Here is a 25,803-nt window from a genome sequence, read left to right as displayed (position 1 = left end):
TCAAGTATGTATGTGTAAGTGTACATTCAGATCGTAACGGACTTTAAATCTATCACATATGTACATGCCATTGACTCTTTAGGTCTCAACCTACTTCAGTGTCGTAAATGGTGCAGGGTCCTGCAGGTTCTTGACTCGTCCGAGCAAGAATTCCAGCTGGCGGTATGCCGCGCCGGGAACGTATTGGGGAATTTCTGTGATGCTGTTAGTGTCATTATCCGAAAATCGAGAATCCAGGACTTACCATGTCCAGATCCGTAAACAGAGCTAAAGGTCAAACCACGCTCGGTGTGGGCTGTACCCAGAACACCTGCGCCACCGTCCCAGACGTTTGGATCCGCGACCAAACCAGAAGTGTAGGGCACGATGAGAGGCTCGGTGGGTGGCCTCTGGAATCCCTGGGCACCGTTCCAGGTCATGTTCTGAATGGTCGCCAGGGTGCCGTTCATGATGAGCAGATAGTCATACCACCCATGTCCGATGAGGACATTGTTGGTGGCCTCGATGACCTTGGGCAATGGGCCCAGGGCGCTGGGCACGGAATTGTCACCCTCGGGGAAAACGTTACCTCCGCAGATCGAGTAGTCGGTTGGCGGGGCGTGCAGGGCCTTCTGTACGTCCGATCGGTTGAAGTAGTCATTGGGACCACCAGCAAGCGAGGGGAAACCCATCACATCCCAGGGGTACGGGCAGAAATCAGTGAGATGGTAAATGTTGAAGCACGGGTTAACCAGAGCCGCCGCAGTCGTGATATCATCCCACACCTGGCAGTCATCGCTATAGGGGTCTGGAACAGTCGGGAAGTTAGAGGGGGGTGGGTAGGTCAGAGCCTCGTCCAGGTACTTGGTGAAGCCACATTTCTTGTCGCGCGCGTTGATCTCCTTCATGAAGGTATCGTTGAGGTTGAAGACGGCGGAGAAGTGGTTCAGTGCCGCAACAGCAGGGGCTGTATTTTTCGCGTTTTGTTAGCATTTGCTCACAGAAGCTCAAGGTCGTTTTTTTGGGAATCATACCGTAGATCAGGACGCTGTCGTCGTTGATAGACGGGTCGTTGATTTGAATGCCCTTCAAGTTGAAGTACTTGGTGTCGTTTTGCTCGATGAAACCTTCGGCAATGTACGGAATGTACATTCCAGCATAACTTTCACCGGTGATGTACACCTTGTAGCCCTGCATGCTGAAGGTGTCGATGAAGCGGCGCCAAAAGTCATTGAACTCGTTGGAGACGTCAACCTCGTTGTTCACGGTCGCTGGGCCAGGTGAGAAACCGGTTCCGGCGGGTTGGTCGATGTAGACAATGTTGGTCAGGTTGTTCCACGAGTACATGTTGCGGACAGGCTCGTAGACACCGGACTGCCAGAGGAAAGGACCGTTTTCTTGCAGCAGACCGTCGAGTGAGCTGCATCCTGGGCCACCGTTCAGCCAGATTGTGATCTCCTTCTCGGCGTCCGGGTTGGTCGATGGGAAGAACCAGAAGAACAGGCTGGATTTGCCATGCGGCGTGTTGGCCAAGTTGCCGGCGTACGACTCGCCGACGTCGAAGTTGACCGAAGGGATGGTGGTGCCGTTGACGAAGAACTCTGTTGCAATCATAAATCAGTCTTTAGTTCCAGCGATAATAAAAAATGGGCTTTGCTCACTCTCGGTGGAGTTTGACAGGAACTGAAACCCGTTGGACTTCTCGGCCTCGACACTGCGCTTGTTGTTGGCTGCAGGAATCATGGGGTGCGATTTTCTGGCTCCGGCAGCTTTTGCATGAGGGTTGCTCTGCAGAGCAGCGCCCGCAGCGACAAGCGTCGTGAAGGCAGTGAGGACATGCATCTTGATTGAGTCGATGTCAGAGGTATGAGTTGGACTGGGGAGCTCCAGACGAGACTCGCGGGGGGCGGCCGGTGTATTAATACCAATTAAGCACTCGTCGCTATTATACGTACTATTAGCCTCTCCACTATTGTTTAGTGAGAAATTGGATCTACGTAGTTTTTCTAGTAGTACTCCGTCGAACGGTGGAAAAAAGTAACAAGCATGATCCGATCACTGCTGTCCCTGAGATAAGGCGGTGCCGCGATGTCGCGATGGAGGAGAATGTGACGCCAGTGTTGGCCAGGTCCAGGCTGGCAATTGGGCAGGCATTTCCAGTGGAGCGAGACAACACAAATCACAGTGAAGGCTGGTTGATTTGCGGTGCGCCCCCTGCAGATCGCGTTGCATTGCGGGTTAGTTAGGGCTTGCCGAGGTGGAGATGGATCATCCGCGAAGTCACGCTGCTTGGTGCTGCGACAAGACGCTTTGGGAAGGTGTCATGATTCAGCAGCAGGAGCTACTACTAACTAGCACAGTGATCCTGGCGCATCCTGAGATCAATTTTGAAATCACGCACGCTTTGGGGGATTATTATTGTCTCTGTTTCGTTGAAGTAAATAATCCGTACATACTCGCTGTCGATAGGTGGAGCTCAAGCTGATCCCCAAACAAACAGTCTTTAAGATTAGAGTTCAGAGTTATTATTAATTTAGATACGCAACGCTCCCAACAACGAGACAAGACATGGAATGAGGCTGAGTCTGCTCCACAGTGCTGAGAGCCGATCTCTGCCGAGACGTCTCTTGAGTCTTAGCATCTATAAGCATCATCACACTATCGATGGAATGTGCCGACTGCCGAGAGTAGCTGGCTTGGCGGTCTTGCTTGTTTTCGTTGACATTTTTATTGTGTTTTACGTTGTTGTATTAAGATTAACTCAATAAAAGCAAAAGAAACAATTGTAAGAGTACAACCTTTTTCATTGTAAAAACCACATGTGCAATTTAACCCAGACGTTGGCATACTATACTATAAATGACAGGAGAATTGATGTATCTTTATCCAAACAGTTCAAATGATATGTGCAGTTATTCTTGCGAAGCAGATTGTTTTCCAAGTGCTTTACTTCGCAAGCGCACTTTTTGCCCCCATATATAAAACAAAACTGGAATGGGAATGATGGCAAATTCAGCACCAGCAAGCACAATCCCTGCTACACGTGGAGTGAGGTCGCTGTAGAAACGCTGCCCAACTTCCACAAGGCCCGCGGCAAGCAGCGAGCGACAGACGGAATTAGATACAAGGGCAGAAGATGCGTATATCCCGTAGGAGACGGCAACGTAATTTGTGCCGTATGTGAAGATGATCGTGTTCCCAAATCCAAAGAGAACAGCGCCAAACATAGACACAATCCAAGGAACCGAGGCCGGCAAAGACGTCAGCGCAAAAACCAACTGACCAATTGGTGCTATGACGGCAGCGATGATGATCACCAAAACCGACGCCTCGGGAGCCCGTAGACCCGTGCGAATATCAACGGGGTGGAGGTTGACCAGCCGCCGAAGTAATGGCTCGCAAACCACGGCGAGAGTGTTTCCGATGAAAACACCAAGGAATGCAAGTCCGGACATCTCTGGTGACCACTGCCGGATTTGGAAGATTATCGGGTAGGCAACCACACAGAGGTAAAGAATTGCATAGATGACGGAGATGTAGAAATTCCAAAACCACAGTACCGGTTCTGTAACGCACAGTTTTATTGGTCGCCAAAGCGCAGTTCGCAGTCGTTTATGCAGCGGAATTTCGCACTCGTCATATTTTGACCACCATCGTGGATCTCTTGTTTGTTTGCGCATCTTTGCAGCTCGTCGACGAAGAATGACTGGTGGATAAGATTCTCGTACTAACGACATCATAACCAGTCCAACCCCAGAGGCTATCATGATAAACCAGCCATCGCCTCTCCAACCCCAGCGCTTAGTTACAAAACCTCCCTAGTCAAGAAATACACGTTAGCTTTCGCTCAATAGCATTGGATTTCGAACCCATAGCATACAATAATCGGTCCAGTAACTGGGCCATTCAACGTTCCAAATGAATAGAATGACATAGCAAGCGCCGTGTGAGAGGCTGGCACGATATCAACCAGGCTTCCAGGCGCAACGCTAACCATGACACCTCCAACAATAGACCTATTTGGTTTTATGTCGTCAGCCAGTGTTGATTACCATGATAATATTAAAAGCTGGAAATAGGCAGCTTACCCCAAAACTCGCACAATAAGAATGACGACAAAGGAGTTTGCCAGGGCCGCTGCCGGTATCAGTCCTATAAAAAGTAATAAAGCCGTGATATAAACCGGCCGTCGTCCAACAGTCTCGCCCAGTGGAGCCAGGACAAGAGAACCAATCGACCATCCTAGAAGATAGAGAGAAATTCCCAGGTTTGCCACCGTCTCATTAGCAATGTTTAAATCCGCCATCATATCAGGAATGCCACTGGAGTAGCAAGTCGAGTATAGCACTGTTGCCCAAGCAGAATATGTGATGGCGATAACAGTATATATTTGGTACCATATACTCCAGTTCTGAGCGTTTTCGGGATCGTTTTCGGTAAAGTCGACACAGAATTCCCGCATATATTTGTCACAATACAATGAATCTGGTGAACTAGGGACGATTTCATGTTCAATGAGTTGCTCCGTAGAGCAATGAGCTGAGGGAAGTGTATCACAACTAGTTTTTGTGGAAAGAGAACCAGCTTCGTCTTCCGGTTCAGCCAATTTTTCCGTTTGCTGAATATCTGCTGGCTTCTCTGTGAAAGTAACCATTTTGGCCAATCCATTAAATCATAGGAAAACAAATGAAATGAAATACTCCATTAATTTGACTAGATTTGAAGACGATATTGTACGATATTCGTTCCTTTTATATGTACACCAGCATTGGTAGACCCATACTGGAGAATAATAATCAGCGTTTGCTGACGTTTGAAACTGGAGAACCTGAAAAAATCTCCACTAATTCGTAACAAAATACCAACATTCCTTTGCGGAGATTGTTTAAGTGTCCAAATATTTTTGTGGAGTGTGCCTATAGACCAAACACCACCCCTTGTTGGTCCACCAACTCGGAAGCTAAACGTCGATCACTATATTTTTAGTATGATAGCTTTCTATGATTCGCGAGCAAGATAACCTACTATGTACGTATATCCCATACTTGGATCGGGTGTGGCATCTATCTGGACCTCGGGAACAAGGAGGGCATGGATAGGCGTAAGGCGCTCCAATTTCTTTAAAAGTGATTACGATTCCATCTCGTTGATTGGCAATATCATACTTGGATTGTCAGTATCTGTCTTATCATGCCAAAAAAAGCTACTGGTGCATTTCTTGGCTTCTGTTATGTGCACTGATAGATGATCATTGGTTGCCCCGAGCCAAATTACATCATACCTGTCTATGTGTGGGAACATTTTAATCCTTTGATATCAGGCCCTTACGCCGGGAAAGGAACAACTTGACTGCTGGCCCTTCTATCATGAATACATCTAAAACCGATCTACATATGTATGTTATATCACTTACATCGGGATAACACTTTTGTCACAGGTCAGTCTTGTAATTCAAGATTTTCTTTTCTTTCCACTGAGAATAGTCTTCAATTTTAACCCCGTTGGAGTGTATATGCGCAGCTATTCTGATCTCAGTATATCGCCTTCTTCCACTATTTCGACACGGTTGCGAGTAGTATCTTGCACCTTTAACGTTCCATTATTAACCCTTACTCATGCACAAGGAACAGGATATGCCCACCGCGTATTGCCCAATAAATCCACCACCACGGTCAGTCATGATATCGATAATATAGCCGGCATGCTCATAGTTGTGGTACCCTTTTGTGTTGGCTGAATTAAGACTTGTTAGATCTTATTGGCTTCAGGGTGGAATTTCATTGAATACTTGCCATCGTGAGGTTTAGACTCGGTGCCATGCGGCATAAATTCAACTTTCTGTCCTTTACTGTATTTTGCCATAGTCCCGCTTATTCCAAAATGCTTCTTAGCAGATTTAAGCTTGTAAATGGCACTGTGACTTTGGTACTATTAGTTCTCTGACTTGGATGAAATGTTCAGGGTAAGTTTATTAAAACACTGATTTCACCATCCAACGCCACAGGCGACTGCCGGACTACAATCCCGACAATGACTAAATTTAACATTTCCAAATGCTACATGTAATAATACACGACCAATTATGCAGAAATTCACTATCGATGCTCAGTATTATCTACTAAGCCTGGTTCATTCTAAACAACATTATATAGCCCCCTCAAGGACCTGCGGGCTTGTCTAGCATTTGATAAATAAATCTTTCGTTTACCGTATGTATACGGTCCTCGAGATCTCGTTCCCTAACCTATTCGAGTTCATCTATCAGTGTGTCTCTAGAAAAGATAATCATAAAAACATACCAAATATTGCCCCGTATGGTTCCCACTTTCGTCTTTGACAAGTGATGAGATGACACCTTTGTGCGGGTATGGATCTGAAAGAAATTCCATTAGGTTTTCTCGACATATTCGGGGGGAGGGGTGGAAACAGTACTGTCAATAGGGCTATATTCCACCCATTGGCCGGGTTTATATTTATTCATTGTTTGGACGATGTAGCTGAGTATTAATTTCAATTCTTGCCTTCTTTATTGTGAATTATTTCTTATGAGAAGTGTTTGGATATTTGACAAAAATTTTATTGTCTAGTAATCTGCTATGATGTAGCGCTCTTATGTCATTCATACACAATCGCCACTTGGAAGTCGTCTTTGAGTTGGTTTAAATTGTGGAGCAATATCATGCTCTAAAGTATAATTAATAACATTTAGAGTTTTATTAATTAAAGTTTCTGCTTTTCTATTTCCTTGTGTCGCGAAGGAATGATAGGTAATTACCTATTCAGGTATGAAAATGTGGGCAAAACATAAACTATCATGAATTGATCTATAGCCGAGTAACTGATTGGTGTTTTTTCAAGGTAGGCTTGGGGATGCAATCATTGTATATTTGGATGTAATAAATTGTAACCCCTTGAAAGGGGTCACCCACCCTTGCAAAGCTCCTTCCTATCTTCGCAGCGAAAATTTGAATACTCCTGGTTAAGAACTACAGTCTTTAACGATGATTTCATCAAGCAAGGATATATGTAAACGGGAATTATTAGTTCCCTATATCGAGTATCCTCAACCAAGAAATTAGGGTTTTCTCTTGGGGCTTCCAGTATTCCAGGGGTGTTGGCATGTCAATTTCAAAATCGTGCACAGTCATCAAGGGCAAGGAATGCGCCGACTCTTTATATTCACGGGCTCTCCCTACGTGTTGAAAGGTGGCAAGTCAACTGTTTCGCCCCCCGGCTGATCATATCTTCACATAACACATCCACCATGAAGCTATCCACGATTCTGCTCTCATCGGCACTCTTTGCCGCAGTGACTCACGCCACTAGCTCAATATCCACACCGACATCAGCAGCAGGAACCTCTGGTCAAACAAGCAGCAGCAGCTCCGAAGAAACCAGCTCCATCGAGGACGACGAAATCAGCTACCAACCCTCCCTCGACGCCATCTCGGACGAATGGAAACAGATCTGTGATAACGGCTGCCAGCCAGGCACCTGGCCCAGCGACGCCTCGTACATCTCGCAATTCCTCGTTCCTGAGCTCATCTCAATTCAGTACAAACCCAACTGCACAGCGAGACCCGCCCATTTGAAATACATGCGTGAGCTCTTCGAGTGTAGTGGTCGACGCGACCTTTGTTTGGACATTGACAAGAAGACGAGAAAATGCCGTGATCAGGCGATGCGCAAGGTGACTACATCGTTGAAGCATATAGGAGAGAGCGGGATGGATTGTGAACGAGACGAGGATTGGAGGGGGGGTTTCTATCAGTCGGTGCTGGATTTTATGAGATATTTCAATACGAAGATGTGTCGAGGGGTCGATGGGATGAGAGACTGCAAGTTGATGGTATGTTCTCCCTTGTCTTTTTCAAGCGTTCGTTTAAGTCACTGATTATGCCTATGTAGGGAAACTGTGTGTCGTTGATAACAGAGACTTGATTAAGCTTTGGGAAACATTGATGTGTGAAGCAAGACTGTATCAGGAAGCGAGACCTTCGTACTTCTTGGCTGATCGAGGTAGGGTATATTCCGTCCCCTGATGGTGTGAGAAATCATTTGATATGATCAATTACGGTAGTGGCTACATTTAAAAATCGTGAAACTTGAAATAATTGAATCTCATTTCGTACGAACATCATCGGTCGTGGCATGATGTAACGTACTGCGCAACCAAAACTTGAGCAAAACATCAATCAAAAATAAACCAGCCGGTCCCAAAAGACCACTGCCGCTGGTTGAAAAAGAATATAAAAATAAATCACACCCTCAGTGCAAACCAATAAACCAAACAACCAGAAAACGCCATGCCCTTCCCAAACTCTCACTCGTGCTTTTCGTAATTCCAAGCCCTTGAAAGATGTAAAATTAAAATGTACTCGCAGAAGAATAATCAGTTCATCGTGATCCAAACCAGCAGAATCTATACGTCGGAAAAGAAGTGACTTAAAACAGGGATATCATGCAAGTCAAGCTGGTAACGGCACCAAAATGTAGGCAGTGAGCGGTCGAGAATGTTCTCATTTCACTCTCGTTGGGGATGATGTGCCAACACTGCCAACCCGGCCACTGATTTTGCGAACACCCTTGGTCTCACTCTTACTGTCTGTCACTCGACGAGGACTGGAGCGGATTTTGCTGAGGGGAATGCCAACCTTGGCACTGCTGGGAGTCTTCTGTGCAGGCGCACCGGATTCCACCCAGTTTTCCCTGTCCTCGTGTAACTCATAGCTAGCGGTGACGGTAGCCGAATAGCTGATTGAGCGTGCGGGTGAGCCACTAGGCGACCTGGACGTCCGCTTAGCTAGCATGCGCATCTGGATTTCCTCGTCACTTTCACTAGCCTCGGTGCCTCCACGCTGAGAGCGTCGAACTGTGTTGCGATCGGAAGTTTTATCCCCCTCGTTACTGACAGCTAAAGTGCCCGACACATTGCGGGCATATGGGTGATGGCGAGAATCCTTGCGATGAGATTTGCGCGGTTGACCGGGGGTTGGCGCGGGCAGATTCTCATCGGCACAAGGCGCTCCGCCCTCGTTATGATCGATTACGCCGAGCGCTGATCTTCGTTGGTTACCGTTGGGGGGAGTTACCGTCTGTCCATTACTTGGTCTTTGCTTGGTGGTTTGGCGGCCGGGTGTGACTGGCGCAGCCAGGGCAAGCTTCTCACGCATAGTATCCTCAAACCACCATTCTCTGAAAGAGCCTTGGTTGAGATGAAGCCAATGCTGCTGTGGCCCGACAACCATGCCAGGACGCATGAATCGCATGAAAGCGATGATCTCGTTTGCGGTAAACCCATATCGGTAAATCAAGTAAGCACCGATGAGGCAGCCGGTGCGACCCAGACCAGCCTTGCAGTGGACAGCAATTCCCCGGTTTTTCACGGTAATCATTTCGTGGGCCATTTTGATGAATCGTCGAACCAATGGTAAAGGAGGACACGTGCCGTCTTCAAAGATCATGTCTATATGCTCGATACCGAGGGCCGTGAAATACGACGGGCAGTAGAGTTCCGAGTTCAAACGGACGACTAGGCCAACGTCCCGAGACGAAAAGTGCGCGAGTACGTTCTTGAAAGGCTGCGGGAGCTGCGAAGCCATCACTTCTGAAATTGACTTTGGAAGCGCAGCGTATTTGGCGGAGTTGGTAGGAATGGGTGCAACGGGCTCCTGTTGTGGCGACGCAAAAGCGATGAAGTGAGGGGTTACCCAGTTGAAATCCCCCATATCCACACGCTCATATCGTTCATATCTAGATTATCGTTGTCAGCATCTAGCAGGGTCAATCAAGTGGCGCTCGACTTACTCTTCCAGGCTGAAATCCTTCAGGCCACAAAGGGCTTCTTCTTTCGCCTTCCACACACCATATACAACATCTTGAATATTAAGAACAAAGTCGGCCTGGCTGTAACCAGCATCGCGAAATGGCATGTATGGAGGATCGGCTTGGGCAATAGGCGCAAGGGCCAAATGCGGCGGCCACGATTGAATCAGCACCATATAGCAGGCGACCAAGCAGGCCGCATTTGCACGACTTCGAGCATCGGGCCTGCTCCAGAACACGACGGGCTTATCAGAATTTGTTGGGTCTCCGAGGATTTCGTGAAAATGCACGGCGAAGCGGTACAGGTGACCAATATGAAGGGGGCCAAAGTCGGCGTGGAAGGCGTTATACAGGAGGGTATCGTCGACGGTAAAGTATACAGGAAACTTGCGCTTGGCGACTTTCACCGGACTCTGAGGAGCCTTGGCCGTTCGCTTGCTAGAAGATGCCTGCTGTGAGGGGAACGGAAACGGCGTGTTGGGGTCTGGCGCAGAAGAGTACGAGGCGAGGTACAGGCGATCTTGAAGCAAGTCAGCATTTTGTGTCGAGGCGATGGCGGAACCGCCGTTCTATGGCGGAGCACCATGCTCACGTGTACATACCTTGAATGTACTCGATCACCTGTCCGTGAGCGGCCGCGGCGTGCGACGGCATGGTGGTGCGTAGCTAGTTGAGGCCGCTGAGAAGCAGAGCAACCGAATAGGGGCCTTGGGCTTTCCGGGATTGAGGGAGTGACAGAGAAATCACGAAGCCGGACCGAGAGACTGTCGCATAACCCAGCAAGGCGAACAAGACAGCTGCGGGCGTCGACGAGAGCGGCAGGGGACTAAGGATACAAGGCGTATGGGATGCAATGAATTAACGGCGCTGACTGCGAGCAATGCAGAGTGCGATGCAGAGGAGTGAGGATAGAGAGAGGGAGAGAGAGAGTGAGAGTTGAGTGTAAGAGTGAAGTTCAAGGAACAACAACAACAGGAAGGAAGGAAGAAGATAGGTGCAACTCGGCGCTGACTGGCTGCCGTGTTGTGGCGTGCCCGAAGCGGCTAGCGCGGGCCGGTTGGCACGACAACGCGTGGCGGCCTCAGGCTCCAAGGCTGCCACGGCGCCGCCCAGCCAATCGGCGGCTGCAACGGAGCCCCACCCCGGGAAATGCGCCAAAACAAAACATCAACACGCAACTCAAAACACACAACACACAACAAAAATTCTTCAAAATGCTCGCCACTATCTGAAACACGTCTGCCGCAGGCTTCTGGAACACCAAGGCCTGCCCCTCACTCGTTTCAGACAAGCTGGCTAGCCTCTCTCGAGTCTCTCTACCTGTCTGTCAGCAGTGCTTTGGTTCATCAGCATACTCTCTATACTCGTGGTTACGTACAATGTATTTCTTTGCGTAAAGGTCTCCTTTACTCCGTACAACAGGGTTGAATACAAATATGACTCATTGGCGGCATCGAGCACCCCGCGACCTGTTAGTATCGACAGGCCACGCTTATGCTTCAGACATCAGCACAGTTCATTCTTCTAGAGAGCAATGCGGGACCAGCCGCCCGTGAACATGGCCATGGCCCAAGATCGATAATAATAAATATTCATGTTGATAAAATTTCGGATTTTTGAATCCGCTCGTCTCACGCTCGGATCGCAATGGATATTGGGGTGGAACGGCTTTTGTGCAAAGCCACGGGGCTTGCATGCTGATCAACAGAGAAGGGTGGCCAAAACGGTGGCTTTGCGTTCGCTCCCTTTACTACAAGGTACGGAGGCTCCTTCTTTGTAGTCTGCCTCTGAACGGAGTATTACTTTGGTCGGATAATTACTAAGTTAACCCTCCTGCGCGACTTGTTGATCGCGGGTTCCTTAATATGGCCGCCAGATTACGTAGCACAGGGTTGTCGTTGCGCTCAGACTCAGAGTCTTAGGGATTAAATTCAGATCAGCGCCAGTCACTGTCTGTGCTGGACAATTCACCGCCTGAGCGAAGGATTTACCATTATTATTACTATTGATGCGCGCCGTTCACCCCTATTTTGTTAGCTCCACCCTATTCTTACCGGATGTGTCGTAGGCTTGAAAGCAGAACTTCGTACCTGATTTATGAGTACTTTGGGATCGCCAGCACCTATTACTACGTACGTCTTATCCGTATATTACTCTGTATTATTCTGATATAGGAACCAAAGGCTCTGAAATTAAATATTACATACCAACATCAATCCTATAATTCTACTCATTATTACTGACAGCGCTACTCTATACAAGGCCTTAGAGATGCTTGCCCTGGTACTTTGTTGCTCGAGCCCTTGCTTCTTTAGAGGCTTAAGTTAAGATTTTAAATAAGCACCTAACATGCAAGCCCCCAAGTACGCTCCGAAAAGGCGTTTGAAACACCTGGGGAAAATTATTGGAAATATGTTTTCAGTCTACAACGGATTGAGCGTAGTTCAGGGCCTAATTCCTGCGTAAAAACACGCGATTGCCAGCCGTTGGGCCGTCACTGGCCCGATCCCCGCGTTTGCCTCGCTAGTTTCAATAGACCCGTTGGTAGTCTCCCAAACGGTTGACCCGCTATCATTATTACTATACCTCCTCTTATTCTCCAGTCATCGACCGTGTGCTATTATTGTTCTGCTGGTTCTTGCATGCCTGCCTACCTCTTCGACTGGTCATGAACCGGAGAATGTATACAATGCAGAGGTCCCTGTCTGGAGAGCATCCTGATATCGGCCTTGCCGCGTCCGTCAAGACTCAAAACCTCAAAACCTCATGATTATTCTCCGTGGCTATCGCTTTATCTGGGCCCACACTCTAAAAGCCGCCCCAAAGACCGTTCGTCTAGGGTTTAATTGTTGATTTGCTCCCATTGGCTGCGGATGGGTGGCCGTACAGACTACCGAACAAAGACTCATGTTCCAATTTCCCCCATGTCGATCCTCATGACTGCGCTGGGAGCAGATCTGCCATGAATGACGCTGGTTCTAAATAACGAGCAGCGTGGGAGCCACAGCCGCTTGCCGTCAGCACATGGCGCGACCAAAGGGGGCCAAGGCGATATATGGTTATAGAGTATATAAAGAGCATGCAATGCTCATCTCCTCCTTTCCCTTCTCTCTATCACAGACAATCTTTCTTTTTTTCAAGTTTACTCAAACTCAAGTCACTCTTTAAAAACCCAACCAAGTCACTCTTTTCAAACCTACACAATGAAGTTCACTGGAATTGCTGCTTCTCTCGCCCTCGCTGGCGCTGTCTCTGCTGCCGCTATCCCTCGCGACAGCACTGTCTCCACCACTGTTGACGGTCTCGTCAACCAGGTCAACGGCCTTCTCAACAAGATTGAGCCTGCCGTCTCCGGAGCCGCCCAGGATGTTGACGGCAGCCTCGACCTCGCCTCCCTGAAGTCCGAGCTTACCTCGATTCAGTCCCAGCTTGGCGGTCTCCAGGGTCTTCTGCCCAACCTCCCCGTCCTCTCCGGCCTCGGCCTGAAGCGTGACGCCGTCTCTAGCGCTGTCGGCGCTGTCGAGGGTGCTGCTGCCCCAGTTGTCGGTACTGTCGAGGGTGCTGCTGCCCCAGTTGTCGGCACTGCCGAGGGCGTCGCCAACCCTCTCCTCAAGGGTAAGATCTAATTGTCTTCAGGTCTGCATCTTTGTGTTCATTTGCTAACTTTCGGTGATAGACTTGACCTCTGCTGCCAAGCGTGACATCGTCTCTAGCACCGTCGGCACTGTTACCGGCCTCCTCGGAAACCCCCTCAGCACCGTTGATAACCTCACCCCCCTTGCCAACAACCTCTGCAGCAACATTGAGAGTAAGTGGATTAACTTTCTATATACAGCTACCACTCATGCTAACTAACTTCTCTCTACAGGCAAGGTCCCATTGCAGCAGACCATCCACGAGCTCACTGCCCTCACCCAGGGTGTTGCCACCTACGTCGAGCTTCCTCTTGCCCTTGTCCAGCTGTAAGCGGGGCGCTAGTGGTTGAATGATAGTGCGCTGATACTTTTAATAATGTATATTGAGCCATATACCCTTCGAGTGGATATCCAAGCTCGACAGCGACGAAAGTGTAGATTATGTTACATTCTAGATATATACCTGTTGAGGCACCCGGCGGGCGGCCGTTTACGATGAATTTACCGCAATTGACCCTTTGGAGTTAATTGTTTAATTTTTATTACTTCTCCAATGCCTCAATGATAAATGTATAATTTCTGTTGTAAACTGTTAATTGATATATAATATTTGAATAAATTAATATCAATTGATCAATTATTGATGTATAATTCATGTTGACTATCACGAAGATAGGTATATATATATCGTTGAGTTGTCAACCATATTGTACTAGCAATCCAGGTTGGACACTCCAAAAACGTCCATTATTTTAGGTTTAAAATGTTATTTCCTGCTAGTATTTATTTATAGTCATCCAAAATGCCATATATTGAAAATTATTTAGAAAATCGAGTTGCAATCGAAAGAGTGATTCATGAACCAATCACCGATGCCGGACAGCCCCGCCGCTTCAGTAGCAACTTGAACATTATGGAACAGCATCCTCTCACAGTATCAAGCTTCGCCATAACACTATATTCACATGAATTGTGCACAATATATCAATACATTGACCCGGTTTATGCCTTGACGACACTATCAAAATGCCCGCCAACGCAGACGAAGCCACGGAATTCCCCTTCTCGCTGTAAGTCGAGCCTTCTCTCCAACCCCGCAGTCGCATCACGCAACTCACCACCACTTTTCTATCTCCAGGGTGATCTCTATTCCCTTGCCCACCAACCGCCTCGCATCGGCCGCTCTCCAGGCTATTCAAGTCGACCAGGAACTGTCTTCCCTTGTCCGGCGCAGCCACGCCCTGGTTGCTCGCACAGGTTCGGTCGAACAAGCCGACATCGACGACGACGACGAGAACAAAACGGTGCTCGAGACTACATACCACGCGACGACGAACCGGATGCTCCGGGTCTCGGTGAATGGATTTATGGAAACGCTCGGGGTTGTGCTGGGGGTGATGGAGGAGCTGGATGTTGACGTGCTCAAGGAGGAAGCTGGTGCTACGGAGACGCCGAAGTGAAGGAGATTTCTTTTTGGAAGATTTCGGAAAGATTTCGGAAAGAGGTACTACGTATTACCTATTCTACGCCCATGAATAATGTGTTTCCACGACGAAGCAATTGTTGCGCGAGCTCATGAGGTCTGCTGCAGACGGACGCCCGCCTCTGCGGTAAACGAGACTCCGGATCCAATATCTTGAGCGCATCACCAAGTCCATAGCTTCATGCACGCACACCACGCTGCGAGTGGCCTAGATTACTCAGCACTGTGAGCTAGAAAACGTCTTCAGAATTATTATGTAGATATTCTGCAATTATGAACAACTTTCCCCACCTGTGCAGCCAATTACGCCGTGCTGACCTTCTACGTACTGCCTGATTGGGACTGCATATCGATACCACGACCAGTACTAATATCCGGATGCAGCAGGATCCGAGGGGCAGTGCTACCATACGACGTCTTTAACAATAATAATAATAATATTATTTCAAATACTCTGTGAATAAGCAGCCGGTCTAGATCGCCAAGAAGCAAAGCCGCGGCTGTTCGTGCGGCTAGCGCCACCTTCCTTCTCCTCATCCTCTCCTCATCGTCCGTACCTCATACTTATACCTGACTCTCGTCGCAAATATTCCATGAGAAGATCCATCGCTACCAGTGCCTTACGATACCAGAGCCAGCTATACCGCCGTTCTACCACCATGGCCTCCGCAACCACGCTCTACGACTTCAGCCCCCCCGATAGTACGTTTTGCCTCTTCTCTCCCGCGATCGATCGCTAATGATGATGCTTCTTTATAGAAAAGGGAAACCCCTACCCCCTCGCCCCTCTCCGCGGCAAGGTCGTGCTCATCGTCAACACTGCCTCCAAGTGCGGCTTCACACCGCAATTCGCCGGCCTCGAGAAACTCTACAAATCCGTCGAGGCCAAGCAGCCCGGCGCCTTCACCATCTTGGGCTTTCCGTGCAACCAGTTTGGGAACCAGGACCCTGGAAGCAATGACCAGATCCAGGATTTCTGTCAAGTCAACTACGGTGTCACTTTCCCTGTGCTGGGCAAGGTCGATGTGAACGGGAACAACGCCGACCCGCTGTTCGAGTGGATCAAGAAGGAGAAGCCGGGGCTCTTTGGGATGAAGAGGGTGCTGTGGAATTTCGAAAAGGCGTTGATCAACAGCCAGGGCGAGGTCGTTGGCCGATGGAGAAGCATTACCAAGCCCGAGTCTCTCGAGGAAACCATTCTCCAGGAGATCGAAAAGGCTAAGAAGAGCGGCAGTGCTTCGGCCACGACTGAATCCGCGCCTGCTGCAACCGACAGCGCAGCACCGGCACAGCCTGAGGGTGAGCCCAAATTGGCTTGATTTTGCGCTTGTTTAAGAGAAACGCTCTGACGGAGGAACACTCGTTCATTGTTGTTGTTATTTTTGTTTACGTGCACATATTGATACCTTGGCCTTGATTCCACTGCTCTAATTCCAGTATTCCGTTATTATTATCATAATGGTCATGCAAACTGCTCGAACACGACTTTTTTTTTGAAGTACATTGTAAAACACCTCCCCTCAAGCCTTTGGGATTAGATTCCTCAAGGTCAGATCGTAAACCACGTCTTCAACCTTTTTGACCTGCGTAGCCCATCCGAGTCAGTATCGACAAGAACAAAACTGAAAACGTTTGTCAAACTTACCGAGTACTTGATCCCATCGCTGCGCTTCCGTAGTATATCGTTCTTCAGATTGAGCAACTGAAAGCCGGCGAAGAGATCTTTGATGAACGAGTTGATTTCCAACGGGCGCGCGTAGTCTCCCAATGTGACTGAGTTGACTGCCAAACGGGAGAGTTCTTCGACCATGGAGATCAGGGCGAGAAGGTATTCTTCGATGGTGAGGTGGAAAGCGTCTTCGTCTTTGAGATTGACTGGGACTGTGGATGAAAGAGTTATTAGTATATTGCAAGACACCTCGCACACAGGATGAAAAAATTCAACAACATACCGTCAAGAAACTTTCCAACCTCGTCGATGGTCAGAAACGACGACTTGGCCGATTCCTTGTACTCTGATAATCCGCCTAACCAGGCACATAACTCGATGTAATACACCTTTTCCGTACCTCGCAGTCAGATGTGAAACAATCCAATGGGCGACCGCAGCAGCTCACCAGATTCTGTAACTCGCGGGACCACACATTGTTGAATTTGTAGAAGGGATGTTGGTTTGCGACCTTGCTTAGCCGAGAGACTTCTTCCTTCTGTGCAAGGATCTGTTGCGCTGCTTCGTCGAGAACCGGCTTCACTGTTATCGAGTTTTGCTGTTAGCATTTTTAATTGTTGACAGAGAAAAGTAGACCTACAGTCTTTAGCAGGAGTCGAATGCGCCCGCGAGAGGATTGCCTGTGTTGTTCGGCCTGCAAAAAGATTTATCAAATCAGCATGTTGAATAACAAGCTACATTCTGGATACACACCCTTTCTCGCAAGAGTCTGGACTATCTCGTGGAGCTCCTAGTTAGGTTGACACCGATTAGCTGTGACCGTAATGTTCAGCTTCATGACGTTATTCCTCAACCCCTCCGCATCATCGAAGATCAACGTCGAAAGCTGGTAACTCACATCGATCACGACAGACTCCTCGTCAATCTTTGTCTGCAGACTCTCGAAAATCACCGGATCGATCATGGTGACGGCGGTTTCAGTTCGCGTTGTTGTTGACAGGATGGGAGAACGGGGTGCGGGGTGGGTTGAGCTTGCATTTTTAAGCTCTGAGCTTCACCTCCGAGCTCACCACAGACTAGTGGAACGCCAGAGTTGACCTGTCATGTCGATGGGAGCTTCTACGATGCTAGTTTTATTATTCTCAATTGAGTACAATGATCTAAAGTAGCTAGCTACGCGCTATGTAGTACATGGAAAAAGCCAAGCCAAGGTGACGCGTAGCCTCCCACAATAGTCTCTATCAGATACTAAGAGTACTTTCAAAATACGTTATTTAATGAAAACAGTCCTGTAAAGACAAACAAAAACTTCTTCTCCAGCGCGCCGGTATACCGGCACAGTGATGAAAAAGGCTTCGCGTCGCTCGGTGGTAGTGTAAGACCGAGGACACTGTGCAGCGAGGCATGCGCAAGCGCAGAGACCAAGCCGCGAGATCCAAAAATGGGATTAATCAATGTTGTGTTCCTTAGAACACTTTCAGAGATTAAACTGAAAAGAACAGATACTACACTTGATCTAAGCCAAAAGGCAAAGAGAGCTGAAGAAGAAAAGAAGAAAAGATTAAAGACAGCCGGGAAAACACTGCTTTTATAGACGTTTTGGAGTGGCCCGTGCGCCCGCGTGATCTGGTGGCAGGCCGTAAGCGAGCCAATCAGGCGCCCCGAGGACCTGCAGGCAAACAGCCATGCAAACTCGACAAACAAGCTGCGATCCCGCAAACGCTGCAAACACTGCAAATCACAGGACCCAGTTTGCCCAGTCTGTCCAGCCCCGCCATGCCCTAGCCCTAACTACTCCCCCAAACGGGAATATTCGCGCCGCACTGTGAAGCCGGAAGCCGAGCTAGCGACGAGGTCCGCGAAATTTGCTGTCAACCACTTTCAAGTCTTGAACCACCAAAAAAAAAAAAGGCCAGGCGCAGGATATCTACCTCTTTGCGTTCTTCACACCTCATCCATCTCACCCACCCACTCACTCACAATGGCTCCCGCTGTACGTTGATCCAACAAATCGCTTTGCTGTTCCCTCCCCTCGTTATGAGCTCATTGCTCTGAGGGAGATGTCGTTCTGGAACAGTAGGCTAATGATCGATTTCGAATTTCCTTAGGCTCGTACCAAGAAGCCCCAGAAGGTCACGAACAAGGTTGGTTTTTCATCTTGGACAGAACCAAAAAGGAAATTGCTAATCCGGTGATCAAATAGTTCGTGATCAACGCTTCTCAACCCGCCAGCGACAAGATCTTCGACGTCTCTGCCTTTGAGAAGTTCCTCCACGACCGCATCAAGGTTGAGGGCCGTGTTGGCAACCTCGGCGACAGCGTCCAGATCTCCCAGTCCGGCGATGGCAAGATCGAGGTCGTCACCCACATTCCCTTCTCTGGTCGCTACCTGAAGTACCTGTACGTGTGACCGCTATGTCCATATATTTCCCACGACACCCTCAGCTAATAGCGGAACAGGACCAAGAAGTTCCTCAAGAAGCAGCAGCTCCGTGACTGGCTCCGTGTCGTCTCCACCTCCAAGGGTGTCTACGAGCTCCGCTTCTACAACGTCGTCAACGACGAGGCCGATGAGGAGGAGGACTAAGCGATTTAGCTTTCGGGATGAATTGATGGAGCAAAATAGTACTGTCTCCGGCAATTTGTTGTGTGCCAGGCTACATCACCTGGCTCTACGGTGGGATGGTTTCGTATGATACCCATGATGTATATTCTAGGTGTCGATGACTATCTACTCATGACTTAATGAACGGTAGACGGCTACATATGTGGCTCAAAAAATAATAAAAAATTCCCATAAGAATGATTCCGTATATTTATGCTTGCCATGTCCAGGCCCATTGCTACTGGCCAGTTCGTAATCCTCTCTATGCGTGGTGCTTAAATGTCCACCCTGCTCGTTTGATGACCTTTGCTTTTTCGACAACTTTGAGCCTAACCAAGTCTCCTGTAGCCAGCGCATCCTCCTTGGAGTCGTGACCTTTGTCACCGCCCATCTGGATGTCTCGCTCGAGATGCAATTTTGTTAGATGCTTCAAACTGTATCTGATAGGTAGGCCCCTAGGGTGTGGATATAATAAAACGGTATCAATGATAGTTGGGTGGATAATGCGCGTAGCATTCAAGTCGTTGTCAATCGCATGGCCAATCAACGGCGTATCGGGGTCTAGGAATTCAAACAAAAGCGCACGCGCCGCCGCTGGAGAGTCCACAACTCGCATAGGAGGAGCGGAGATTTCGCCCTCTTCCTTTGCAGGCGTGTTTTCAGGAACTGGCGTGCCATAAGGAATAGCATTCGCGTAATGCTCCGGGAAAATACCCGAGTATCTCGAGTTAAGATCCAAGATTTCTCCCAGGGGTTTGACCAAAACATCGACAAGCATCTCGCCGGCAGGCCAGCTTAATGCCGTAAGACGGACTAATTCCATGCCGAACGTCGTGTACGCCATTTCGCAATCAAAAGTGACTGGTTTTCGCGGTCCCTTGCCGTCATCATGAGTGGGTGTTTCTTCAAACTGAAGCACAGCGGCCAGCCGCTTCGCTTCCGAGACCTTGAATACGTGGTGGTCGGCTTTCGTGCACCCTGCAGACGTTCCGACAGACTCGTTGCAACATGGGAAATGCGCATCGGCCTGGCCGGTGATATGATCGGTGGCTTTCCTAGCCGGCCGTATGATCTTGCCTGGATGGTATGTGCAATGTCCACCAGTAGCTAGAGTGCCGTCTTCACGACGACCTGGGAATACTTGGAAACGCCGGGCACATCGATCACACTTCTCCCAGCCTTGTGCAGTCTCAATGCCACTCTTGGCCTGCTCGATTTCATCCTGGCTGGGAATACTCGTAATATAGCCAAACGTTTCTTTGCCCTTCAGTTCAGTTCGGAGCATTCGGGAAATGGCGATTTCTTCGTCCTCTTCCATGTCGGTAGTGAATTTCTTGGCCTGCTGGTCTGGTTTCGGGGCCTCGACCTTGTAATATCGCGCATTGAGATGGACCAGAACCTCCTTTCCCCAATCTTCAAGACTCATCTTTTGCAATTTGACGATCCGCAATTTAACGACATTCCCATAGACACTCGGGTTATCCTTTGCCACTTTTTGTTCCTCGTCTAAAGCCATGACAACTAGTTCGTCTGGTGAAAGCACCAGGGATGACTTTTCATTGTCTTTGAGACTCGCCATCTTCCCATTCAGTGCCGACATGGCAGCGTGAAGCTTCTGTAATATCGAAGATCGGACCGAATGTGTAGCGGGTGCTTTCTTGAGCATTCGTGGATTTAGTGACTCCTTTGGGACCTTTCTCTTCACCGGACTAGGCCCATTCTTGGCTGTTGACGTCGGCGTGGCGACAGGTTTTGCTTTGGTACCTTCTTCTTTGAGTCGGGATTTAGTAGGTGGCGGTGATATGTTTCTCGAAACGGAGTGCAAATTGCTAATTTCTCGAGACGATTGTTTCTCAGTATCTCGTCGCCTGTCTGCTGCCATTTCCGGCCGTACCGATGCGGTGCGCGTCTGTTCATTATGCTCAACCTTTCTCCTCTTTTGCGCCGGCTCTTGCAGGCGGGGTTCATCTTTGGCCAAAGTAGACTGTGGGACTGGCTGCGGTTCCGGTGGCTTCGTGTTGTCCTGGTGGGAGAACACGCAGGTTAGGAGCTGACATTCTTTCCCTTCAGGACAGGCGATAGCCTTGAATAGGCCGAGTGGGGTGAACATGGCTCATATCGGAGCTATTATATATAAGGCTGGTCGTCAAGCTGCTGATCATATACATAAGTGCTCAGACCAATCACCGAATGCCCACCTTGATAAGTTGATAACTGGACGCGCTAGATCGTTTAGACGCAAGGCACCACCAAGGACGGCTGCGATAAGGCCCAAACAAAGCGTTTTGGTCTGGGCTTGGCGTCGTCCAGTGGTCTGCTTATCTCGTGAAACAATATTGAAGAGATAAGGAGGAGGACCAAGGTGGTACGAGTAGGGAATGAGGTTTTGGTCGCAATCTCTCTTGTAGACCCTGATCGGCAATAGATAAGCAAACAACTTCTTCCACAACAAGTAGGCCTGCCTCAGCTGTGAATAGAACGCAAAGCACACCCCTTTTTTGTTGTCTTGAGATATCTTTCCAAGGCGATTCTCTGTTTCAAGTGAGAGCTGACTGTGACGTGGAATCAAAGTGACCACAAGACACCTTTATTGCGGATTGTCGGCTTTGGAAAGACCGAAGGCGTGTTGCACGGGGTGCTCACCAGCTCCAGGCGCTTTCGAGCATCGAGTGACCGCTCGCTCAGGGGCTCCAAAACAGCGTGTTGCGTGTCTTTCTGTCTGTTGAAGGTTTCGCGAAACAAACATCGTCGTTGCAAACAAGACAAACTCACCGATAAGACACGCCCCACTATTATCGAGAGGACGGTTCTAATTGGCACGATAAGAATTGCTGCCTCAGGCACAAGAAGGCATCCGCGTCCAGCCGGGCCATCAGCCATGAGTCTGGATCTTCCTTTTGCTCCTCAGAGCGTGCTCGAGTTCCGACCCAGGGCAGACAGTTATTGTTACAAGATATTCGAAATGGACGCTAGTTCGGATTGCGGCACCACAGCTGACCATCTCTGCGTGCTGGTTCACGGGTAAGGAGGGTCCATTGTGGAGCTCACTCCGAACAATGACATACTAGAAACGCGAAAGCTAATCCATGACAACATTGCAGTCTCTGGGGGAACCCGTCGCATCTGGACTACGTCGCCTCTGCGCTTCGTGAACGACATGGGGCCGATCGATTATATATTCTCGCTGCACAGCGCAACTCCGGAAGCTATACCTACGATGGAATCGAGCTGGGCGGCGAGCGGGTCGCGCACGAGATCGAAGAGACCCTCGAGCAGCTCTCGAACAAGGGCTATCAGATCAAGAAGCTTAGCATCGTCGGGTATTCGCTGGGTGGACTGGTTGCTAGGTATGCTATTGGTCTGCTCCAGGCAAACGGGTGGTTGGACAAGGTCGAACCGGTCAATTTCACCACGTTCGTGTCCCCCCATGTCGGCGTGCGCTCGCCGATTAAGGGATTTCCCAATCACATATGGAATGTACTCGGAGCACGCACAGTCTCCATGTCAGGGAGACAGATGTTCATGATCGATGACTTCCGTGGCACGGGCAAACCGCTGTTGAGTGTGCTGGCCGATCCCAATAGCATCTTCATGCGGGGGCTGGCCAAATTCCGACATCGTACTGCATATGCAAATATTGTCAATGATCGATCTACTGTTTTTTATACCACGGCCATGTCGAAAACGCATCCGTTTCCATACCCCGAAAAGATAACCTTCAACTACATCAAAGGATACGAGCCCGTCGTCATCGACCCGGATATGCATGTTCTTCCACCGGCGCCACAAGAAATCTCGCAAGGAGGAGAGAGCGCGTCAGTTCTCTCCAATATCACAAAGCAGATTCGTACCTTCTTCGGCGCTGCTCCGTTTTATATCTTCATTACCATTTTCATCCCCATCGGCGCTGTGTTATTTCTGCTGAATTCGGTCGTTCAGAATCAGTTGAGTCGGAATCGGATTAGGATGTATGAACAGGGCAAGACATATCTACTTCCAGGACGCTACAGAGTTCCCTTGGTCATGCAAGATGTGCGAGGCGCCGTTGAGGATGTGTTTGAGAATATCAACGCCTCGCAGGGCAACGAATATTTATCGGAGCGCGATGAGGAATACACCAAGCAAAGAACACAACAGCGTCGGCTTAGTCGGCAAAAGTCTATATCATCTGGAGAAGAAAAGAATCGGCCAGGTCCTGTCCAGCAGCAACAACAACCTGCCGAGGCTGACGATGAGTCCGAGTTTCCGATCCTGGCGCTGACCCCAGCCCAGTTTGATATTATTGACTCCCTCAACGCGGTTGGGTTCAAGAAATACCCGGTCTATATCCACAAGGTGCGCCACAGTCACGCCGCGATTATAGTCCGCATGCCCAAGCCCGGGTTTTCGGAGGGAAAGATTGTGGTACAGCACTGGCTGGACCAGGAGTTCTATATTTGACGCAAGCGCTGCCTTGGTTGCGAAAGCATTAGGGTCGCATTGCAGACCACTAATAAACGAAGAAGGATTACTAGAGTATTTGCCACCCAGCCCAAAAGACAGTAAAGGTCGTAATCCTACCCGACTGGCCACGCAGCCCCCGGAACAACACGGTGACAGAGACAGACCGACGGCAAAAGACGGTTACATGCGATATGCAAAGTGACAGCCGTGTCTGAGCTAGTGACTTGCATTCGCCGCGAATCGCGGGTACATTCGGCGGGAGACATTTGAAGAAAAATGACTCGTGAACGGACCATTTGGTGAGGTATTAATTTTGGTAAATGTCAAGGGTGTATCAATAGAAGCTGTTTTTGAGATTCCTAGTGATTATTAAAATGGCTCGTGAACGGACCATGTGGCGAGGTATTAATTTTTGAAATGTCAAGGGTAAATAGAACCTGCTTTTGAGATTCCTAGCAATAATAATCACAAGCAAACTCTCACAAAATATTTATTTATTCATCATTTGATACAGAATCGAAGAAAGCGTATAGTTATTGTAGCAAGACAAGGTTGAATACCAGATTCATACCAAGAAATAAAAAAGCATCACTAGTAACCAGAAAATATAGAGACAAAAATGATCTAATGTAGCCAACGCCATGTGGAATCTACCCAGTGGATGATTGGTGATTTAAATAACCAAGGGAGAAAAAAAAGGATATCTTAATGCTGACGTAACTCATAAGGAAATGCAGGAGAGAAATATGAAGGTCCAAAAATCACGCCGGAGCAACAACCTCGGTCTTCGAATCAGCCTGTTCCAAGGCTGCTTGGTCCTGGATTGACCTGGCGTATTCACGTTCAATGCCAAACTTGACCGCATCAAGAACATTGTTCACAGTCTTCTCAGGTGGGAAGCGTGGGATGGTGCCTTCTTGGAAGACCCCGGTCTTGACGAGAATCGAGTACCAATGGGAATCGCCAGAGCCACTGTGGGCGTTGAATTCGTTGGTGCCGCGAATGTCAGACTCGGGTGTGTCGCCGACAAAGTAGACGGTATCAGGGGCCCGGTCGATGCCGTGGGTGTCCTTGCGCCATTGCCGGAGCAAACGAGTGGCGAATTGGAATGTGCCGATCTGGGGTTTGCCAAAGGCAACGGTGGTCAATTCCTTGCCGGCGACAGCTTTGTAAAGTGCTTCGAGCGAGGCGCGCAGAGCACCCATACCAATGCGGGTGTAGTCATGGGCGGTCGACCAGACGATGTCGTTGTGTGAAAAGTAGATGGGAGGCCCTTCTTGGAAATTATCAGAGCGAGTGCCGATGACGCCGTTCTTGGACATGAGCAAGTCGAGGATGATCTGTTGGTCCCCAGCCCAATCCCGGCTGTCGGCGAAAACAAAGATGGCCTCGATTTGGAGGTTATCAAAATCACGAACGCGCGAATTGGCCCACTCAGTATCGGTCAACTTGCGGAAGGGGGTGGTGTCTTTGTTGGTCTTGATGATGTCGCCAGGTGTGACAACGTCCTTGAAGCCGTAGCCCTCGGCGACAATACGGCATTTTTCCCCTTCACCACCGACAACTAGCACGGTGTTGTACTTTTCGGACATTTCCCGCATTGGAGTGTGGCCGCAAATAAATTGACCTGGAGAGACTTCATAGTCTAGCTGGCGACTAAGATCAAGACAACGCTCTTCTTCGGTTTTGCCGCCACCGTTGGTGACGAAGATATATGGCCTAGGAAGAATTAGTACATGTGAACAAAAGAAGTGGGAGAAACTAAGACGCACACTGTGACTCCGTATTCATTCTCACCGTTGAGCATTCTCATTGCTTGGACGGCCTCCGGAATGGGCTCGCCGCCGCGAATGAGGACACCGTCGATATCAAAGGCAAAGGCATATTTGTCGGTAGTTGTGGTAGCAGTATCAGCAGGTACAGCGTCCAGAACAGGGGAGCGAGTCATCGGACTGGCGTCTTCGGAAGAAGAGGTCTCATCTAGGTGGTGTTTGGCCCAGGCGAGCTCTTGGATAGTCTTGTACCTGTCGGGACCGGCCATGAGATGTTTGGGTGGCACGACGACCGTCGGGCTACCGTATAGATCGGCAGCCGTAGAATCCTTAGAAGATATTTGCCGGGCCACTTTGGGCCGTGCGGCCGAGAGGTTCTTCGCGGTAGCCAT

The 25,803-nt window shown here is 49.0% G+C and overlaps 12 protein-coding genes across 12 annotated transcripts; 6 read left to right on the top strand and 6 right to left on the bottom strand.

The window, feature by feature from the left end:
* Nucleotides 1–90: 90 nt before the first annotated feature.
* On the bottom strand, nucleotides 91–1,821 carry TRUGW13939_10242 (uncharacterized protein; the record flags this gene model as incomplete). The annotated part of the gene is made up of 4 exons (XM_035493355.1): nucleotides 91–194; nucleotides 245–946; nucleotides 1,014–1,580; nucleotides 1,641–1,821. The coding sequence occupies 4 exons, from the start codon at nucleotides 1,819–1,821 to the stop codon at nucleotides 91–93; spliced, it is 1,554 nt and encodes a 517-aa protein (XP_035349248.1).
* Nucleotides 1,822–2,891: 1,070 nt separating this feature from the next.
* TRUGW13939_10241 (uncharacterized protein) lies at nucleotides 2,892–4,633 on the bottom strand (the record flags this gene model as incomplete). The annotated part of the gene is made up of 3 exons (XM_035493354.1): nucleotides 2,892–3,797; nucleotides 3,860–3,995; nucleotides 4,068–4,633. 3 exons carry the CDS (start codon nucleotides 4,631–4,633, stop codon nucleotides 2,892–2,894), a joined length of 1,608 nt encoding a protein of 535 aa, XP_035349247.1.
* A 2,610-nt stretch (nucleotides 4,634–7,243) lies between these two features.
* TRUGW13939_10240 (uncharacterized protein) lies at nucleotides 7,244–7,920 on the top strand (the record flags this gene model as incomplete). Its single annotated transcript, XM_035493353.1, has 2 exons — nucleotides 7,244–7,828; nucleotides 7,888–7,920. The coding sequence occupies 2 exons, from the start codon at nucleotides 7,244–7,246 to the stop codon at nucleotides 7,918–7,920; spliced, it is 618 nt and encodes a 205-aa protein (XP_035349246.1).
* A 578-nt stretch (nucleotides 7,921–8,498) lies between these two features.
* TRUGW13939_10239 (uncharacterized protein) lies at nucleotides 8,499–10,458 on the bottom strand (the record flags this gene model as incomplete). Its single annotated transcript, XM_035493352.1, has 3 exons — nucleotides 8,499–9,732; nucleotides 9,787–10,324; nucleotides 10,407–10,458. 3 exons carry the CDS (start codon nucleotides 10,456–10,458, stop codon nucleotides 8,499–8,501), a joined length of 1,824 nt encoding a protein of 607 aa, XP_035349245.1.
* Nucleotides 10,459–13,007: 2,549 nt separating this feature from the next.
* On the top strand, nucleotides 13,008–13,770 carry TRUGW13939_10238 (uncharacterized protein; the record flags this gene model as incomplete). The annotated part of the gene is made up of 3 exons (XM_035493351.1): nucleotides 13,008–13,419; nucleotides 13,481–13,612; nucleotides 13,673–13,770. 3 exons carry the CDS (start codon nucleotides 13,008–13,010, stop codon nucleotides 13,768–13,770), a joined length of 642 nt encoding a protein of 213 aa, XP_035349244.1.
* Nucleotides 13,771–14,465: 695 nt separating this feature from the next.
* On the top strand, nucleotides 14,466–14,899 carry TRUGW13939_10237 (uncharacterized protein; the record flags this gene model as incomplete). Its single annotated transcript, XM_035493350.1, has 2 exons — nucleotides 14,466–14,509; nucleotides 14,578–14,899. The coding sequence occupies 2 exons, from the start codon at nucleotides 14,466–14,468 to the stop codon at nucleotides 14,897–14,899; spliced, it is 366 nt and encodes a 121-aa protein (XP_035349243.1).
* A 682-nt stretch (nucleotides 14,900–15,581) lies between these two features.
* Nucleotides 15,582–16,241, top strand: TRUGW13939_10236 (uncharacterized protein; the record flags this gene model as incomplete). The annotated part of the gene is made up of 2 exons (XM_035493349.1): nucleotides 15,582–15,624; nucleotides 15,682–16,241. The coding sequence occupies 2 exons, from the start codon at nucleotides 15,582–15,584 to the stop codon at nucleotides 16,239–16,241; spliced, it is 603 nt and encodes a 200-aa protein (XP_035349242.1).
* A 201-nt stretch (nucleotides 16,242–16,442) lies between these two features.
* Nucleotides 16,443–17,555, bottom strand: TRUGW13939_10235 (uncharacterized protein; the record flags this gene model as incomplete). The annotated part of the gene is made up of 7 exons (XM_035493348.1): nucleotides 16,443–16,505; nucleotides 16,568–16,803; nucleotides 16,875–16,980; nucleotides 17,040–17,173; nucleotides 17,232–17,285; nucleotides 17,345–17,381; nucleotides 17,490–17,555. The coding sequence occupies 7 exons, from the start codon at nucleotides 17,553–17,555 to the stop codon at nucleotides 16,443–16,445; spliced, it is 696 nt and encodes a 231-aa protein (XP_035349241.1).
* A 1,017-nt stretch (nucleotides 17,556–18,572) lies between these two features.
* Nucleotides 18,573–19,178, top strand: TRUGW13939_10234 (uncharacterized protein; the record flags this gene model as incomplete). Its single annotated transcript, XM_035493347.1, has 4 exons — nucleotides 18,573–18,584; nucleotides 18,700–18,735; nucleotides 18,795–18,991; nucleotides 19,052–19,178. 4 exons carry the CDS (start codon nucleotides 18,573–18,575, stop codon nucleotides 19,176–19,178), a joined length of 372 nt encoding a protein of 123 aa, XP_035349240.1.
* A 280-nt stretch (nucleotides 19,179–19,458) lies between these two features.
* On the bottom strand, nucleotides 19,459–21,306 carry TRUGW13939_10233 (uncharacterized protein; the record flags this gene model as incomplete). The annotated part of the gene is made up of 1 exon (XM_035493346.1): nucleotides 19,459–21,306. One exon carries the CDS (start codon nucleotides 21,304–21,306, stop codon nucleotides 19,459–19,461), a length of 1,848 nt encoding a protein of 615 aa, XP_035349239.1.
* Nucleotides 21,307–22,074: 768 nt separating this feature from the next.
* TRUGW13939_10232 (uncharacterized protein) lies at nucleotides 22,075–23,636 on the top strand (the record flags this gene model as incomplete). The annotated part of the gene is made up of 2 exons (XM_035493345.1): nucleotides 22,075–22,217; nucleotides 22,298–23,636. 2 exons carry the CDS (start codon nucleotides 22,075–22,077, stop codon nucleotides 23,634–23,636), a joined length of 1,482 nt encoding a protein of 493 aa, XP_035349238.1.
* A 764-nt stretch (nucleotides 23,637–24,400) lies between these two features.
* TRUGW13939_10231 (uncharacterized protein) lies at nucleotides 24,401–25,803 on the bottom strand (the record flags this gene model as incomplete). Its single annotated transcript, XM_035493344.1, has 2 exons — nucleotides 24,401–25,358; nucleotides 25,412–25,803. 2 exons carry the CDS (start codon nucleotides 25,801–25,803, stop codon nucleotides 24,401–24,403), a joined length of 1,350 nt encoding a protein of 449 aa, XP_035349237.1.

Source organism: Talaromyces rugulosus, chromosome V (assembly GCF_013368755.1).
Source record: "Talaromyces rugulosus chromosome V, complete sequence".
Taxonomy (NCBI): Eukaryota; Fungi; Ascomycota; class Eurotiomycetes; order Eurotiales; family Trichocomaceae; genus Talaromyces; species Talaromyces rugulosus.
The sequence above is the reverse complement of the archived record's forward strand: the minus strand, read 5'-3'. Positions and strand labels throughout refer to the sequence as shown.